Here is an 18038-nt window from a genome sequence, read left to right on the forward strand (position 1 = left end):
ACTGTCCGTATGGCTACACTTTAACCAGCAATGACATCCAACCCTGCCTGGATATGGACTTCATGGCAAGTGGGACAGCAGCAGGGATGAGGAGAACCTGCGATTGTTGTGATGGCATGCAGGGCTACCGCAACCATCCGGGTACTGAATGGTGACACCATTAGCACCCAATTCCTAGTCCTGGGGATAGTGTTTGTGCAAACATGACCCCCAGAGACAAGAGGTGGCCACGATTGTAACCCTGGTCTGTGCAACAGATGGTTTGGGCTGCCTTGCGCCTCATTTTTAAGGCCCACATTCTATCCTTGGATTTAATATTTTCAGTAATTCTGCAAAGTAGCCAAAGCTCTTTTTTTTATTCAAAGACCAGAGTTTCTTCTCTTTCTTATGACTAATTTTTTTTAAAGTCTGCTTTCCCCTATTTGTACATCAGCTGTTGTTCACCAGACATCTTCACACTTGTTTTTTTTTTTTTTTTTGACATCTTTGTGGAGTGTGTTTGTATGTCCTCTCAACAGGTGAAGAAAATGGGGCTATGTGAGGTTAAGCAACCTCTTCAGGTTAACACTAGGTTTCTCTGATAAAAATAGAAAATGCCACTCTCCTCTGCCAAGCAGGCAGAAGTCTTTTTATTACCACCCTGCTCATCGGTTCACTTATGAATTAAACAAATCACCCTCTTCAAAGCCAGCAGAGAAAGGGGCTCTGCTAATCCTTCCCAACGTCTCATCATTTTTTCTGGCCTCTTTTATTCCTGTCCAGGTGGCTTTATTTTTCATTTGAAAATGTCATCACCACGTCATTAGCAATGCGCTGTTACCTGACAGTAGGAAGGCTCTTCCCCAGGCCATATGGCTGAGTTGAATCTACATGGTCACGGTGTAATCCCGTTGAAATGGCTTCCCTTTGCAATCAAAACCGAATTTCACACTCTACCAAGATGGGGACAGCTCTTGTCTTCCCAGGAGTAATATAGATCTCCCCAGGCAGCCACGGCCAATGGAAATGGCTTTCTTCTCCAGGCTAGCAGCATGTGGGGGGCAAGGCTAGGAGGTCAACTTGAATGGGAAGAGGCTGGGGGAGTGGGGGCGGAACACTAGGGGGATCAGAATCCAAAGCAGTTCTCTCCATTCAGCTCCTATGGTTGACCATCAGGGATGGCCATCCCAAGTGACTTGGAGAAATAGATTTATGGAATATATGCACGTAACCTTTATGGGATAGGTGGCTTCTCTAAATTACTCAAAGCTGTCATTTCTAGAGTTAATTATTTGGTATATTCTCCCCACACACAAAGGTTGTAACGAATAGCTGCCCATGCACTGATTTCTATCAAAGACATCTAGTTGCTTAAAAGTCTCAGAAATTTTAAGCAAACCCCTTCTCCTGTTTATTCTAATCCATCCCATTCTAGCCACCTGTGTGAGCATCACTAATATGAGTAAATATGACCCCAAGTTCAATGTCTCTAGTGAAGTAAGACAAGCTGAATAAGAGAATGAGCTAACTCTTTCTCTTGTTCGTCACATTTGTTGTGGTGGTTTGGTATTTTATTGTATGCTAAACTTTTGTGTCATATAAAGACAGTCTCATACAAGTACATATTGCACATTGGGCATATTTGCTTTTTTAATAAACAAACACCAATTGGCAATACTGTTTGTTTGTTTAAAGGTTGGCAATCGGCTACGGTTTGCATGGAAGCTGATATTCACACTGCTGATGAAACCATAATTGATTCAACCTTTCTGAATCTCACGGGAGAAAATAAATCCAATTCTCTCTGATAATGCACTTTTCTTTCTATAGATTTGTTCCAAGGACAGAATCGTGTACATGCAAAACTGTTTTCAAAAAGTTTTCCATTGGTTCACGCGTTGGACATAGCAAAAGAGGAAAAGAAAGAAGCCTTTGCAAAAATAGACGGGGGGTTAAAATGTAACCCCACATTCAATCATCATTTAAAGTGACACTATAGAAAGCCAAAAGGTTCATAAATATATGACCACTAGAACTTGAATGTCTGTCTTACCAACTGTGAGGGATGGTGTGAACCTGGTATTTTTCACAGCTGTATTCTGGCAGTTTAGAGCAGAAGCTGGGAAAGTTTTTGTGGATTTAATAATGAAACCAATGAACATTTATGTGATAAAAGTGATAGACACAATGTTAGTACATGAAATATTTAATCAATCGTTGGCTGTTTTCATCGGGGAATGACTATGTCTTCTTTCTACTTATAGATGATTATATATCACAGATATGTTCCCATATTGGTACTCATAAGTCTACATCTCATCACTTTAAAAGTTGAAATGCAGGGCCTGCAAGGCAGCTCAGTAGGTAAAGGCATTTGCAACTGAGCCCGAGAACCTGAGTTTGTGCTCCAGGACCCACAGAATGGAAGGAAAGAATACTCCTGCAAGTTGTCCTCTGATCTCACATTGTGCCATGGGTAGGTCCACACATATCCACAAAATAAATGTAATAAAAGCTTTGGAATTTCCAGCCATCATCAAAGAAGCTTCCTCCTGCAGCCAGTGGGAACCAATACAGAGACTCACAGCCAGACATTACACAGAAAGTGAGAGATCTTGGAATACAGAGCCCTCAATGAGATGTATCCATCAAGTCCCTCCCCTCAGAGCTGAGGGAACCCTGCAGAAGAGGAGCCAGAGAGTGTAAGAGCCAGAAGAGAAGGAGGACACCAAGAAAACAAGGCCCTTTTAATCAACATGAACTTTCCCATGCCCCCCCCCCCCCCACCACCCCGGCCTTTTTCCCAATTAGGCAGAAACCTGGTGCTAGGGAAATCCTCAGGAATTCACAAGGGTGACACCAGCTAAGACTCCTAGCAATAACGGAGAGAGTGCCTGAACTTACCTTCCCCTATAATTAGATTAGTGACTAATTGTCCTCACAGAACCTACATCCAGTAACTGACGGAAGCAGATGCAGTGATCCACAGCCAAGCACTGGGCTGAGCTCCTAGACTTCAGTTGAAGAGAGGGAGGAGGGACCACAGAAGCAAGTGAGGTCAAGATCATGATGCGGAAAGCCACGGAGACAGCTGACCCAAGCTGGCCTGTCAGCTGGGGAACATGCATGGACCCTAACTAGGTCCTCTGACTGTGGGTGACAGTTATGTGGCTAGATCTGTTTGGGGAGCCCCTGGCAGTGGGACCAGGATTTATCCCGGGTGCATGAAATGGCTTTTTTGGAACACATTCCCTAGGGTGGGATACCTTGCTCAGCCTTGACACGAGGAGGTGGGAGTGCCGGGTGGGGGTGGGCAGGGGTGAGGGCCTTGGTCAAACCTCAACTTAGTATGCCAGACTTTGTCGATTCCCCAAGGGAGGCCTTACCCTCTCTGAGGAGTTGATGGGGGTACGATGGAGGATGGCGAGAAGGAGAAGGATGGGAACTGGGATTGGTATGTAAAATGAAAAAAAAAAACTTTAATAAAAAGATTAACATGAGCAAAGCACATATGAACTCACACAGACTGAAGCAGCATGCACAGGGCTTGCAAGGTTCTGCACCAGGTCCTCTGTGTTCCTATCATGGCTTCCAGTTTAGTGTTTTTATGGGATTACTGAGTGTGCAAATGAGCGGATCTCTGATTCTTTTACCTTCTCTTGGGTTCTTTTCCTTCTGTTGGTTTGTTTTGTACAGCTTTGATATGATAGTTTTTGTTTTATCATATTGTATTTTTTTTATATTTTTTTAAAAATGAATGAATGAATGAATCGATGAAAACATAGCCACTGGGGTAAAGGTTAACAACCAAATTGTGACTTACACCTGCTCCATTTTCTCCAACAGAGTGACACTAGGTATATCAACCACTCTGGGACAGCCTCAAATTCAGGAGTAGGTGACCAACATATAATGCAGTTCACAGTTCTTTGTGTGCTTTTATTTGGTTACAGTTTGGTTGGTCTTCATTGTTGTTTGTTTTGTTTTGAGATGGATATGTATTTTGTTTTCTTAGTTTTGGGGGAGTTCTGTTGTTGTATTGGGGTTTTGTTTCTTGAGAAAGAACTAAAAGTTGGGAGTGTAGAGAGAGGGTGCAGATCTGGAAGGATTTAGAGAAGGGAAAAATATGATCAAAATATATTTAAGTTTAAAAATTACTTTAAATAATCAAAACTATAGTAATAAAAATTCTTTGGAATTATGTATAATTTTAAGAACATGCAAATAATTATGTGAACCAATATTTTAAAATTTCAACTAGCTTCATATATTTAGCATTATAAAAAATATCTGCAAAAATACTGTCTGCTGTTGTGTAGCTTGGTCTGTTTGTAAGGCTCCTACAGTGAAAACAGGACCCATCCTGTCCCTAGCTCTGGCTTTTGGGAACCTGTCCCCCATGCTGGATTACCTCTCCCAGCCTTTATACAAGGGGAGGAGCTCGGTCCTGCCCCAACTTGATGTGATATGTTGTGTTCAAGCCCATGGGAGCATGCCCCTTTCTGAATGGAGACTGAGGAGGAGCGCATGGATGGGGAGGGGGGTAGATGGGAATGCGGGGGAAGAAATTGGGGAAGGAGAGGAGGAAGGGGAAACTGTGGTCTGGTATGTAAAATAAAGGGAAAAGGTATTAATAAAAAAGGTATGTATTCATCATCAACAACAACAACAATACTGTCTGTGTTTTGAACTTGTCTGATTTTTTCCTTCATAAGCACGTACCCAGAACTATATCAGAATTAGCAGATTTGTTGTCATTTTCAGATGATCTCTGGTAATAAATGAGTTACTCATGGGAGAAGATAGCCGACTTAGATGTTACCCAGTAAATGTCCCTAATTTATGTGCATAGTGAAGCAGGATGACATTGCTGAGGGCATGGAAATGGGTATAAGTCAAGTCAGGTACCTTTTCGCTTACTTCAGCAAGAGGAAGTGGTTTAGAGAAACATGGTGTTTCTACTGCTTCCAAGTAATGTTCTCCAAGGAGTGGGCATTGCTCCAGGAAGTGGAGGTATGATGAAGGTCTGAGCTCTGAAGCTGAACTGGCCCAGCTTAGTCTTCTCAGAGCTAAAGTATTTGATTTGGTCATTGTGGCTTTTCATGGCTTTTGAATGCAAAGAAGTTTCTACTAGTTTGCATGGCCCATGATTGACATGATTCTGAAAAACTGTCTGGTATCTACCTGGGCTGTCCTAGGTAAGATGCTTATGTGAGAGAGGCCAGAAGCAGGATGACATTGCTGAGGGCGTGGAAATCTGTCTGGTATCTACCTGGGCTGTCCTAGGTAAGATGCTTATGTGAGAGAGGCCAGTGTCTTGCTTATCAGGTCAGCCTGTTTTTCAGTCAATACTGTAATCTGAGAGCATTCAGACGACATATTTGTGTAAAACACCCTCTTATTTCTCTACCCTTCCATTATTTTGGCCGGTAGTTCATAAGATGATGATTGTGAATCTGAAAGGCAAAGATTCTTTCCTTGAGAAAGAGGAGAGAGGAAAAAACATGAGATAGACCAACATGTCTGGAAACTGAAACATCACACAGTGCTGTGGATGTCTTTCTGTGTGCTGTGAATATGTTTTGTTCTGATTGGGTGATAAATAAAGCTGTTTGACCTATGGCAAAGCAGGAAATCCAAACAGATAGACAGGAAGAGAAAGAAAAGCGGAGGAGATGCTGTTAGCTGCCGCCAGGAGAAGCAATATGTAAAAGTACTGGTGAGCCACAAGTCATGTGGTAAAGTATAGATTTATAGAAATAGGCTAGTTTAAGATACAAGAGCTAGCTAGTGAGAAGCCTGAGCCATTAGGCCATTTGTAAATAATATAAGCCTCTGTGTGTTTATTTGGGTCCAAGCAGATACAGGACCAGTGGGTGAGAGAGATTTGTCCTGACTGTGGGCCAGGCAGGACACAGGAAAACTTTTAGCTACAACACAGTGAATTGGTATAAAACTGAGAAGCTGAACAACTTTGGCACAATTAAACATGTTTGGGATTATATGGTAACTTTTCTTAACTTTTGCTGTTTTTATTGATGTTTGGAACTGAAACAATTGATCAGTAGGTAGAATCAGAAACAGATCTCAATGCCAATCCTGGAGTTTAGGAACCAAATCTAAAAGATTTTACCAGTGTCTAATTCAATGGGAATGATGGTTATCTCCTAAATCTCTATGTATGGTTTTCTGGATGCTTCCCTCTGATGCCTGTGGAGGACATCTGTAATCTGACCCACTTTAAAATGTGAAGAGGGTATGGATTCCGAGAGGAAGCAAGAGTAGCCCCTGATGTAAAGTGCTGTGGATATCGCTCTATATAAATAAAGCACTGATTGGCCAGTGACCAGGCAGGAAGAATAGGTGGGACAAGGACAGAGGAGAATTGAGGAAGGAGGAAGGAAAGGGAGACCAGCTGGAGCCACCACCAAGACAAGGAAGAGGTAAAGTACCGGTAAGCCACGAGCCACGTGGCAAAGTAAAGATTAATAGAAATGGGCTGAATATAAGAGTGAGAGCTAGACAATGGTAGGCCTGAGCTAATGGCCAAGCAGTTTAAATAATGTAAGAGTCTGTGTGTTTATTTTATAAATGGGCTCCAGGACTGGCGGGACTTGGCGGTGGGAGCTGGAGAAAAATTCTCCAGCTACAGTAAACGTCCTACCAAAGCAGTCACTTCATAGGGTCTCAATTTTCTCTTCCATGAAATGGGTTGACAATGATCCTCCTGCCTCACTATGGAAAAGGAAAACCACAAACAAGACTCATTGCCAATAACTGATTCTCCCCTTGGAAGTACTTAGGAGTCTCCATAATACCCCAAACAGGGTCTCCGATTTAACTTGAACAGCATCCAGCATCAGCAGTATGGACAGCACAGAACTCGGCACCCATGGTAACATTCCCTATAACTCAGCTATAGATCAACATGTGTGTTTTACAGATGTTTTGCATGTGTGCATGGAATATGCTTTCTTGATACATAAAAATAAAAGATTCATGCCTATTTCATTTTCAACTGACTTTTTGAGCGTCTACAATGATCCCATGCAAAGAACTTTCACACGGTTTATTTTTACCAGTTTCACCACGGTCCTAGCTGGTAGCTGTTATTATCTCCACTTATGCAAATAAGAATTCATCTAGACAATTGATAACCCCTGGAATCCTAACTGGATCTCTTGATTCAAAATCAAATATCTTCCAGAACAAAAGAATGGACAAAGAAAATCACAATGGTCTAAAGAGTTACTCTCTTCCTCCCTCCTTCCCTCCCTTTCTTCCTTCCTTTCTCCCTCCCTCCTTCCCCTTTTCTTTCCTCCTTTCTTCCTTCTCTCCTTCCTTTCTTCCTCCCTTCCTTCCTTCCTTTCTTCCCTCTTCCCTCCCTCCCTCCATCCTTTCCTTCCTTCCTTCCTTTCTTCCTTCCTTCTCTCCTTCCTTCTTTCTTTCCTTTTATTCCCTCCTTCCTTCCCTCTTTCCTTCCTTTCATGAGCTCATGACTGTCAAGCATCCTGTGCCAAATCCTATTCTAAAGGAGGTGTTGTTCTTAGTGCATTAGTCAGTCTCCTCACTGCCATGAAAAGCACCTGATAGAGATAACGTACGGGAAGAGGAGTTTCTCTTGACTTACAGATTCATGGATACCAGTCAATCATGGCAAGGGGGGGGGGCAGGTAATTCTCAAGGCCTACCTCTTAAGGACGCTAAAACCTTCTGTCTGCTGGTCCCTCCATGTCCTGAAGACTTTACAATCTCCCCAAACAGCACCACCCATTGGGATACCCAGTATTCAGTCATATACTCCCTCCCGTGGTGGAGGAATTTACATTCAAACCATGACACCTGGTACTGTACAGAAGATGGCTAAGAGCATGCTTATGTAATGATAATGCCTCCAGAAGCACAGGTGCATGGTACTGCTCCCTGCAGATTATGGCGAAAAGTCTACAGAATTTGGAGTAGGCAAACCTGAGTTCAGAGTCCGTCTCTGTCACCACTTATGGCTGTGTGGCCATGGACTAGTCTCTGACACACTGTTTTTCACCTACAGGGTGATTATACTATATGCTACATGCTAGAATAATATACCATCTTAAGGGACTGCTCAATCATAAACAAGATGCCTGGAGAATATAACCATTGACAGACATGGTGGTCCACACATTTAATCCTAGTGCTGGGAGGCAGAGGCAGGCAGATCTTTGTGAGTTCAAGGCCAGCCTGGTCTACATAAAGAGTCCCAGGACAGCCATGGACTATATAGAGAGACCTTGTCTCAAGAAAGGGGTCGGGAGATAAAAACAACAAAAACAAACAAAAGAACAAAACAAAAGAAAAAGAATATAGTTATGCAAGCACATTTTAACCTTTCCCTTATAAAACAAACAAACAAACAAAACCACCTCGCAGCCTTGGTGGGACAGCTATGTGCTGTGACCTCGCCAAGGCATCTTGAGCAGAACGTGGAAGCACCTAGAATCTTAGCAGAAACAAGACTCCTGCGGACCCCAAGCTCCTTTGGCTTGCAAATCCTTGCTCCTTTGGCTGGCGACTTCAAGGGGTGGAGGGCCAATTCGCCATGGCGGTTTGTCTGTGCAGCCTGCCTGACAGGCTGGGAGAGGAAGGCGTTAATGTTTTCTGACAGGCGACCTCTAATTGTGGGAGCTTTTCTTCTGGGGCTTTCTGTGAAATTCTGACTTAGGCGAGCAGAAGCGCTTGGGCATTGAGCAGGACTTGCCTTACACTGAGCCGGGGAGCTGCGCGCGCCGGCGCGCGGGGGTGGGGTGGGGGTGGGGGTGGGGGGGGGTGGGGGAGGTTGGCTCAGGATTATTCATGAAGACTTTTCAGCTGGTTTTGTCTTTTAACTAACCTTTGAGTTTGATCAGAGGGCTGGCCGGCCTCTCTTTCGCCGAAGGCTCTGCTGGCACCTGGACAATGGAGACAGACTGTTTTTCTAGTGAAGAAAGATAGCTGGGGCAGGCCGAGCTGTGTGGACTCTCTGAGGGGAGGGGGACATGCCGCCTTCACTTCTGTCTGGATCTTCTGAATAAGGGAGGTTGTTGACAGAATTCTCAACCCCCCAACACTGCGGGCACCCTTCTGCCTGCTGCCTCTCCCCTCTCACACTCTCAACACCTCTATCTATCTCTGCCAGTGCACACACACAGTGGGCTGATTTTCCCATTGGAGTCTCAAGAGCCCTGGTTTTCTGCATCATTCTCCCCCTGGCTCTCTCTTGTCCTCCACACCCTCCCCTCTTCCAATGGGATGAAGCGGCTCCAGTGTTGCAATGGTTGACTTTGCTGTGGAGACTTTATACCGGAAATGGTGTGTGTGTGTGTGTGTGTGTGTGTGTGTGTGTGTGTGTGTGTGTGTGTGTGTGTGTGTGAATGGAGAGTAGAGGAAGAAGGGAGAGGGTGGTGTCGATGACGAGGGCAGTTCCAGCAAGATGCAGCTGAAGGGCTTTGGTAGGGCCTGAAGAGCAGAAGATCGGCCGTCCCGTGGGGTCTGGAATTGGAGCTAGGTCTCCCTGCGGGGACAGGGGTGAGGGAGGTGGTCACTAAGTGCCCTTGCTTCTGGCAGGGGAGGAGCTTTTGTCTCCTGTATCCACCATCCACATCCGGTGCTGGACAGCCCAGACCTCTATGTGGCACTTAACAGAAAGTGACTCACTTAGAGAAGCGTGAGTAGGTGGCTGTCCCCAAGCTCATCCCCAAAATAGCCTGGATAGCCACCGCATCAAAGGCCGCTTTGTGAGCGCCTGGCCGCTTGCAGAGGGGCGCGCGCTGCCGGAGGTTCTGGGAGCGTGTCCCAGTGGGCTCTGCAAACTCCAGCCCTCTTTTTCAGTGCCCTTCTTCATTTCTCCCTCTCCCCCTCCTCTCCCTCCCTCCCTCCCTCCCTTCTCCTTCCCTTCTTCCTTTCCCTCTCCCTACTGTCTCCTTTCCGCCAATGTTTATTTGATCTGGGTCTCACCTCCAACCTGTTCCTCCTTTTCACACCTCCCTCACGAGCGAACGGGTCCCCAACCTGCTCTCCCTTTACCTGCCCCTCCCCTCCCTTGCCCACTCTCTCCGGATCAGGTAGCCAGCCCCGCAAGTCCCCAGCGCACGCAGCTGACAGCGGACGCATGCCTGCAGCCAATCAACTCCCGGATGCGCTGCAGCTTGAATAAATCATTAAGCCCGACACGCGCTCAGGGCTAGCGCCGCACACTGCAACTTGCTTCCTGCCATTAACCTACACACCCTCTTTTGTAACAACCTAATCTTGCATACAAAGGAAGAACGCATAGAACTCGGCCCGCGCGCTAGAGCCAAGGCGTTCTCACACGCAGCGAGGAAAGAACGTTAGTATCAGGAAATCCATTTACTTCCCCCCCTCCCCTTTGCTTCTGTAACCCAGAATTTCTGGGAGAAATCTGAGGACAGTCTTTTCTCGACCCAAGAGTGGAGGGAAGTCCAGCGGCTTCAAAGCAACAAGAAAAGGGAAATTCACGGGGTCACAGGCTTTAGTGTGTGAGAGAAGCACCCTTAGCACTTTGTTTTATTTTGTACTAAGTTGAATAAGACAGACTTCCTAGAGTGCATTTATTGAAGATTCAAGTAATGACAATGAAGACCTAGAAATACCGACTAAATGTCATCATCACTCACCCCCTTTTAAGTAAGGATGTGGATGGTCCCATCTGCCTCTGCCTTTGCTTACCTTACCTGTGAGTCCCAGCATCATCTCCGTACCAGGTTTAAAAATACCAGTGGGAAAGGAGATGGCTGAAAAACAACTATTGACGGCTCTGAGGCCCTTTCATTTGGTACCCACCCCGATTAAAGCTATTATTATACTCCACTGTCGTGAAACATGTAACTAAATTCTTTTTCAAACTTGCAGACAAGTCACTGCTGGTCCAAAAGATGGAGTGAGTTTCCAGAGATGGTGCGGAAGAGAGTTCACGCCAACCTTAGAAAGTCTCTTACTTGAAAACCCTGAAAAAAATCTTACACAAAGCAATCCGTCCTGAGGCATGATGTTTAAGAAGCAGTCAGGGGCAAGGAGATAACAGATAACGGTTGTTTCTTAGAGGGGCTAATGAGAAGAGTTAATGATCAGGCGGAAAAACATAGGGTGAGGGCAAGTGAGCCCAGAGCACCTGGAAAGCAGACAGCAGCGACAAACAGGCAGCTGCTGTCCGACACCTTCGAGCCCGCAAGAGGAAGGATTGTTATGGAGCATCAGCAAAAGCTGTACCTGTAGCAGAAACATGTCGACGAGCTGTGGCCTTAGACCAAGGAGCCCCCACTTCTAGAGCAAATGAATAAGAGAATAGATAGGGAAACCCGTCTCTCCTCCTGCTTGGTGGCCTTCTTCTCATGCCTCTCCCTGGCCAAACCCTGCAGGAAAACCAGAGAGCAACAGAGCTCTGGTGATGGGTTCTGTGTCAGCTTGCTGAGACACAGGGGCAGAAAAAGACAGAACAAATCTGGGTGCTAAGGGCAGCTGATGTGACCCATCCCTGGAACACTGAAGACCACCCAGATTCTCTTCTCCCAACAGCTGTTTTCAGGCACCAAGTGGGTGATCCTGAACAAGACAGGTGAGGTTCCTGTTCTTATGCCCAGAGCTCACCACAGCACACATGGCAAACAAATCACAGCAATCACACTAGGAAGCAAAAGGACAGAATTTTCACATTCATGGTTAAATCCTAGGAAGAAAAGGAAGGGGAGGTGACAGAAAATGCCTGACAGGTGGGAAGATGGGGCAACCCGGGAATGCATGTCTTGGAGGAGGGATGTAAGCTGGAGTTTCTAAGAAAGTTGCCTTTGACCTGCTTTGACTCTCGGAAATTATTCTATGTGGGTTGTTGGTACAAATCCAGCGTGGACTGTGACTTGGACACATTGATTCGTGCTCATGATGTCTAGATGAGGAGAAATGCACAGGAATATTTACACGGGGCCTGTAATGTCCACCACAAGGACATTTACTGGATCCCTTTAATATACTTGCTGTGGATGCCAAGGAACCAGGTTGTTCCTTCCCTGTGCTCTCATGGGCCTGCATAAGGCAGAGTGGAGATGCATGCCCACTTCCCACGTCAGCCCCACTACTCTCCTTGGAGATCTAGATAGAAGACAGCATATGTGTGTGTGTGTGTGTGTGTGTGTGTGTGTGTGTGTGTGTGTGTGTGTGTGTGTTTAAAAAAATTGCCTGATGGGTCTACCTGGATAGTTCCCCATGCATAGGTTCCTACTCCCAAAGCTGAAAGATCGAATTTGGGGAGGTGAGGCATGTGGCCCTGTAGGTATCCCAGGCGGAGGAGTCGCTATACAACCAGCTCCCTCCCTCCCTCCCTCCCTCCCTCCCTCCCTCCCTCCCTCCCTCCCTCCTTCTTCTCTCACTCCACTCCTCCTCCCTAGCTTCTCCTTCTCTTATTTCAGGCCAATTTCCAGCCTTAACTAGTGATCTTGGTCTCCAAGGCTGTTTACGGAATAGGTCAGATCTCTCAGTCAATCATGCAAACCAAGTCTTCCCCAAAGTGCCCCCCTCACCCCGGAGGCTTAAAATGGGGTGGAGGGTGCGCGATTGCTGGCCGCTGGGGTCTACATTTTGTATTTCGCTGACAGCCCTAAGCCCGCGCGCAGCCAATGGGCAGCGGTGATTTATGGAGCTGACTAATGCTGGCTGAATGCGGCCTGTCAGAGCTCTGTGAATGGCTTCCCTGGGCTGCACAAGCCCCGGCTTTGTGTTGCTAAGCGATTAGAGCAGATGTAATGAGATTTTGCCCATTCCTAGCTTTGGCAAAATTGTGTGTGTGTGTGTGTGTGTGTGTGTGTGTGTGTGTGTGTGTGTGTGTGTGTGTGTTGTGAATTTTTGGAGTTTGCCTTCGCATTGTGGCAAACAACCGGCTAACTTTGCCTAGAGTTTAATCGAGACTCGATATTTCTCATTCAGAAGCGGGTAAAAGAACACCTGTCCTTGTAGGCAAAAGAAGAAAAAAAAAATCCCTTTTGTAGGGGTTGAAACATTATCCTAATGTTATATTCATAGCCATAAATGACTGGCAACACTTTCTTTGCATACCTTCAGCAGCTAAATCAAATGGAAAGGGAATGGGGGCGGAGGGGAGCGCCTAGTTCTGGTCTTCCGAATAATGTAAAAACAAAGCCAGTACCACAGAAGCGTTGCTTCCCCCAAGTAAGCTCTAAATTGGCCCACTGCTGGCAGAAAGTCCGATTATTTATGGCGATGGGGAATTTACTGATTTTTTTCCCCTTAATTACGCCCATCTCTATGAAAGGGACTGAAGCCTCCATGTGCATTCTATAGAGGGTCATTTAGCAAAATGACATCAGACGCTGTGGCATGCTCCACGCATAGCGGCTTTTAAAAATGGTTATTCTGTGCCACTAAATGGTATAGATATACCAACACAGACTAGATTTTTTAACTCTGGAAGACGTGCCGGCTCCCGGCTCTTTGTTGGGTTTTGTAAGATGCATTTTGCGCCTGGTTTTCCGCTTGGCTGGAGACATGCAAACTGAATCTGCAAGTGATGCAGGCAGTGAGCAAGGAGCCTGCTAGAGGTCGAGTAGGATTCTGAGCACGTCCTTGGTAACTGACAAGAAGCAAGCCAGCCAAAACCCCACCAATTTCTTTTTGAATCTTGGTAATTGGGTACTTTTACACGCTGCTCACGCTATGGGGATAGAGTCACACGCAGGCTTAGATTGGCCAGAGTCTCAAGGCGACCACACATTTGTACTACATTTACATACTCCAGTCTAATTCCTTCGGCAGAGAATTTGTATCATATGGGTCTTTTACTTCAACTCGGGATGGAAAGTGTGTGTATATAGATATTGGGGGAAATATGTATATATGGGGGCGGGGAAATATGTATATATGGGCCTAGAAGTGAGAGCTGAGGAGTCCACTCCAGCCCTGGAGTTTGTTTGTGGAGAGGGAGACCCACTCCCAAGCCCAACTTTCAGCATTGGCCTCCCAAGCACCCAGGTCTAGACTAAATCACAGCACCCAGCCTTCCATCTCCCCACGGCGGCGATAACCTCCAATGGGCTGAGAGTGGGAAAGGGAGAGGAGGAGTATCCCTTCCCAGGTTACTGCTTTGGGGATTTTTTTTTAATGCACAGTGTGTGGTAGGGAGAGGCAACTACGAATTGCCACCTATTTCCCTGGGAGTTGTATATATGCACGGTGAATAAAAGAGAAGACGCCCCACATGCAAACATCACTAAGTTACCACTGGAGTAGGTCGGGCCGAACCACTTCTCTCCCTCCATTCTGCAACTGAGCACCCTTGGCGCCTCCCTCCCTCCCTCCTTCCCTCCCTCCCTCCCTCCCTGCCACCCTCCCTTTGGGTATTTTGATAGCTTAGCCAGGAGCATCAGAACCAAAGAAGATGAAGAAGTAGAGGCAGCTGGTCATTCTCTCGCTCTCTCTTTTTTTTTTTTTATAAAAAAGAAAAAAAGTTTTATTACAAAACTAGTTTGTATAAAACAGGGTTATACATGTTTTCTGTAAGTTTGTAATAAAACAGTAAGGGGGAAAAAGGCAGTGGTAGAAATTTCCAAAAGGCAACCCATGGGAACCAACTGGCTGCCACTTTGCGTTTGGACAGTAGCTGCATAAACTTTGCTCTCCTTGAACAGTTTTTAATAACATCATTAATACATTAACAACGCTTCTATGAAGTAAGTAAGACACATTGGTGCTGAAGTCATTCTGGTGGCATTGAGATCTCACCTATGAGGAGGGTTCTTTACAACACGGGGGGAATGGCAGCTGTAAGATGGACCACACATCTAAAGTATGCAGAGGTAATTGCATTACATGTTAAAGTATCAAGATATACACATTTTAAACCATTTGTACAAAACTTCTATAAATTTTTCTCTCTCTTTCTTATGTACAAAAATATCTTAATATATCCCCAAAACTGGTTAGGATAGATACAAATAGATTTTTTTTCTTATAATAAAAAAAATTCACAAAGATTGGAAGCATTCTATGATGAAAACAGAAGCAAAGACCTTGGGAGGGAGAATGAGGGTTTGGGAGGAGGCCACCAGGAGAGGGGGAGGGTGCCCACGAACTGAATATGGTATAACATAGCTGCTTCGCTGCAGACAAATGCCCACAGCTCACTGGGATGGGGAAACGTCAACTAAGGAAAGACGTCAACCCAAGTCCAAGGGCTAAGACTTGGTTTCCACAGAGGGCGGGCGGGCGGGGAGGTGAAGGCACTGGCGAGTGCTTTCGACCCTGCCTGTTAGTGGTTGGCTGGGAGTCACTACAGGGTGCGTGTAGCTCTCTCTTGCTCTAGGAAAGGAACCCACTGCTTTTGCACACCAGCTGTGACTTGGGCTTGGGTTCAGGTCCCAGTCACTCTTCTCGCGTGTCTGAGAATGATTGGAGTGCAAAGACACTGTGTGGAGCCCGCCCCCCGTTTGCTGAGAACATGGCATCTCAGTCGAGTTGCCCCCGGAGGTGGGCCGTCTGGCTTGCTTGTTTGATTTCTTTTTCTTTTCTTCCTCCTTCTCAATGTCCATGGCGAGAAACAGTAAAGACCAGGATTTGCCGTCACCCTGTAACAGAAAGGAGAGGTTAGTGTGAATTCAGAGGGTATCGTTAGAGGCTGTGGAGGCTTGGAGAGAGCCTGTCAGGTAAAACATCTCTTTGAACAAGTCCCAGGACTCAGTACCCAGGGTCTTCGCACCTGACCTCTACCCTCCATTCCTTAGACACTTGGGCAAAGTCACTTTCAGGGGTCAATACTGAAGCTAACAAACTAGGATTTGAAACAGTCCTAACAGCAAAAAGCAACCCCTCCGCGTTCCTAGAGGCAGCCCCTACCCTCCACGGACCCCCAAACAGAGGAAAGGGGGCCCAGGCGAGAGAGCCTCTGCCCAACCCCAAATGACACGTACCTACTTCGAAAGTCCATTCCCAGTGGGCCGGACAGACCCTCAGAACCAGTTGGTGAAGTCCAGCAGCTCCTGTTCCTCTGGGCTGAGAGGGTCGTAGGATCCCTCGTCGGAGGAGTAGGAGGAGACCGGAGAACCCGCCATAGAGTTCATGTCGTTGGAGTAGTTGGGGGAGATGGTGGGCGACAGGACGCCCGCCTGGAAGGCGGCGCTCACCGCGTCGTGCTCGTCCAGCAGCTGCTGCAGAGCGCGGATGTACTCGACGGCCGAGCGCAGCGTTTCCACCTTGCTCATCTTCTTGTTGGCCGCGCCGTTGGGGACGTGCTCCCGGAGGGTAGCGAAGCCCAGGTTGACCAACTTGACCCGGTTACGCTCGCGCTCGTTGCGGCGCGCCACGGCGGCCGGCTGCTGCTGCGGCAGGCTGTAGCCGAACCCGCTGAAGTTGAGCCGGCGTTTGCAGCGCATCAGTTCCGGAGAGGACGAGCGCTGGCGCTTGACCTGCTTGGCCGCTGACTTGTGACCGCCCCCTGAGGGCTGGCCGTCGGCCACTGGGCTCAGCTGCGGCGCCTGCGGCGGCTGCGGCTGCTGCTGCGGCTGCGGCTGCGGCTGCTGCGCGCTCTGCGCGGCTGCTGCTGCTGCCGCCGCCGCCGCCGCCGCCGCCGCCGTAGCAAAGAAGCAGGCTGCAGGCGGCAGGAAGGGCTGCGGGGGCTGCGGCTGCTGGCCGGCTCCGCTCTCCATCTTGCCAGAGCTCTCCATGCCCGGCCCAGGAGTCGCCGCGGGGAAGAGCGAGAGGGGTACGCCGGGGGTGCGCGGAGCGCTAGGGGGACGCGGGACTCGGAGGCAAGATCAAAAGGGGCGAAGAAAAGGAGAGAGGAAGACCGGGCCCCGGAGGAAAGTTAAAAGAGAAGAAACGCGCGGAAGGCCGCCGAGTTCTCCAGCTGCGGCGGAGGAAGGTGCCTAGGCGATCGTCTTCCCTCTGCGCCGCCTCCTCCCTCCCCTCCTCCCGCCGCGGTTGGCTTCGGGAGCCTCGCGTGGCGCTCGCGTGTGCGGCCGCCGCCGGCGCCTTCTCGGAATTAAAAGAAAAGGGGAAAGGGAAAGCAGCAGCAAAAGTCAGTGCTGAGCGCGCTCTGCCGGGTCGCCGCGCTCCGGTGCTGCACTCTCTTGCGCCCGCTCTCCCCGGCTCCAGCCTAGCTTGAGCCTAGTTCTGGGATTATTTGGTTAACCCCCTTTTTTTTTTCTTTCTAATTCCTCTTTCGCCCCCAATCCGCCCTCCCTGATGGGCTCCCAGCCGGGACGCCTTCCACGTTCCCTGGCCAGAAGTGAGAGAGTGCTGGGCGGCTGCGGTGCGGCCGCCTTTTCAATGGGACACCCAGCCCCACGCGCAGCCCTGGCCCCGCCTCGCCCCCCACTCCCCACTGCTGCCGCGGGCGGCTGCAGCCCCCCCTTCCCCCACCCCCTCAGCTCCCTCCCTCCCCTCCTTTCCCCCCTCCGGTTGCCCGCGCCCGCTCCTTGCAAACTCTCCATTCAACTGGGTTTGTTGTTGCAGTGCGTGCGCCTGGCGCGTGCCGGACTCCCGGCTGAATAAACAGGCTGCGCGCTCGGGGCGGTGGCTCGGGGCGCCAGGGGGTGGCTCTAGAAATGGGGGCCTTCTCCTTAAAAAGGGTAAATGGTTCTGGGACTTGGGGTGCCTAGGAGGAAAGTCTGGAGGGAAAGTGTCTTTGGAGTCTACTGAGAACTTAGAAGAAAATGCACAATGCAAGGAAGGATTTAGTCAGGAAAAAGTAGCCAGGGGACCTCATGGAGGTGGGGGGACGGGGTTTCTGGTTTTTTCCTCTTTCTTCTCTCCACAGTTATTCTGGAGGATTCTTTGACGGGCCTTAAAAAAGAAATAAAACAGGTTTGTAATTAGGTTTAGAAAGATGGAAGGGGAGAGACGTTGCAGACAGTGAGTAAAGTACTGGTCACTGTATGAAAACTTGAGTCCCTTGGGTCCTCTGGCTAGCGTTGCGGCGCTAGGTAAGTTCTCCCCTCTCTGAGCCGCATCTGTAGCCGGGGAAGGCTGCATTAAGTGGGCAAGGCTGTCCTAGTCGGCTTCTCCAGCTTCAAGACGAGGAT

General features: G+C 48.0%; 1 protein-coding gene across 1 annotated transcript; it reads right to left on the bottom strand.

The window, feature by feature from the left end:
• Nucleotides 1-14432: 14432 nt before the first annotated feature.
• Ascl1 (achaete-scute family bHLH transcription factor 1) lies at nt 14433-17350 on the bottom strand. Its single transcript, XM_052753023.1, has 2 exons — nt 15927-17350; nt 14433-15584 (listed from the first exon to the last, which is right to left on the bottom strand). Exon 1 carries the CDS (start codon nt 16677-16679, stop codon nt 15966-15968), a length of 714 nt encoding a protein of 237 aa, XP_052608983.1. The 5' UTR covers nt 16680-17350; the 3' UTR covers nt 14433-15584; nt 15927-15965.
• Nucleotides 17351-18038: the final 688 nt, after the last annotated feature.

The sequence above is a fragment of the Peromyscus californicus genome, unplaced genomic scaffold (assembly GCF_007827085.1).
Source record: "Peromyscus californicus insignis strain IS unplaced genomic scaffold, ASM782708v3 Scaffold_24__1_contigs__length_46423439, whole genome shotgun sequence".
Classification (NCBI taxonomy): domain Eukaryota; kingdom Metazoa; phylum Chordata; class Mammalia; order Rodentia; family Cricetidae; genus Peromyscus; species Peromyscus californicus.

Coding starts and splice junctions, on each gene's coding strand:
- Ascl1 (XM_052753023.1), bottom strand. CDS start 16,679: ATGGAGAGCTCTGGCAAGATGGAGAGCGGAGCCGGCCAGCAGCCGCAG.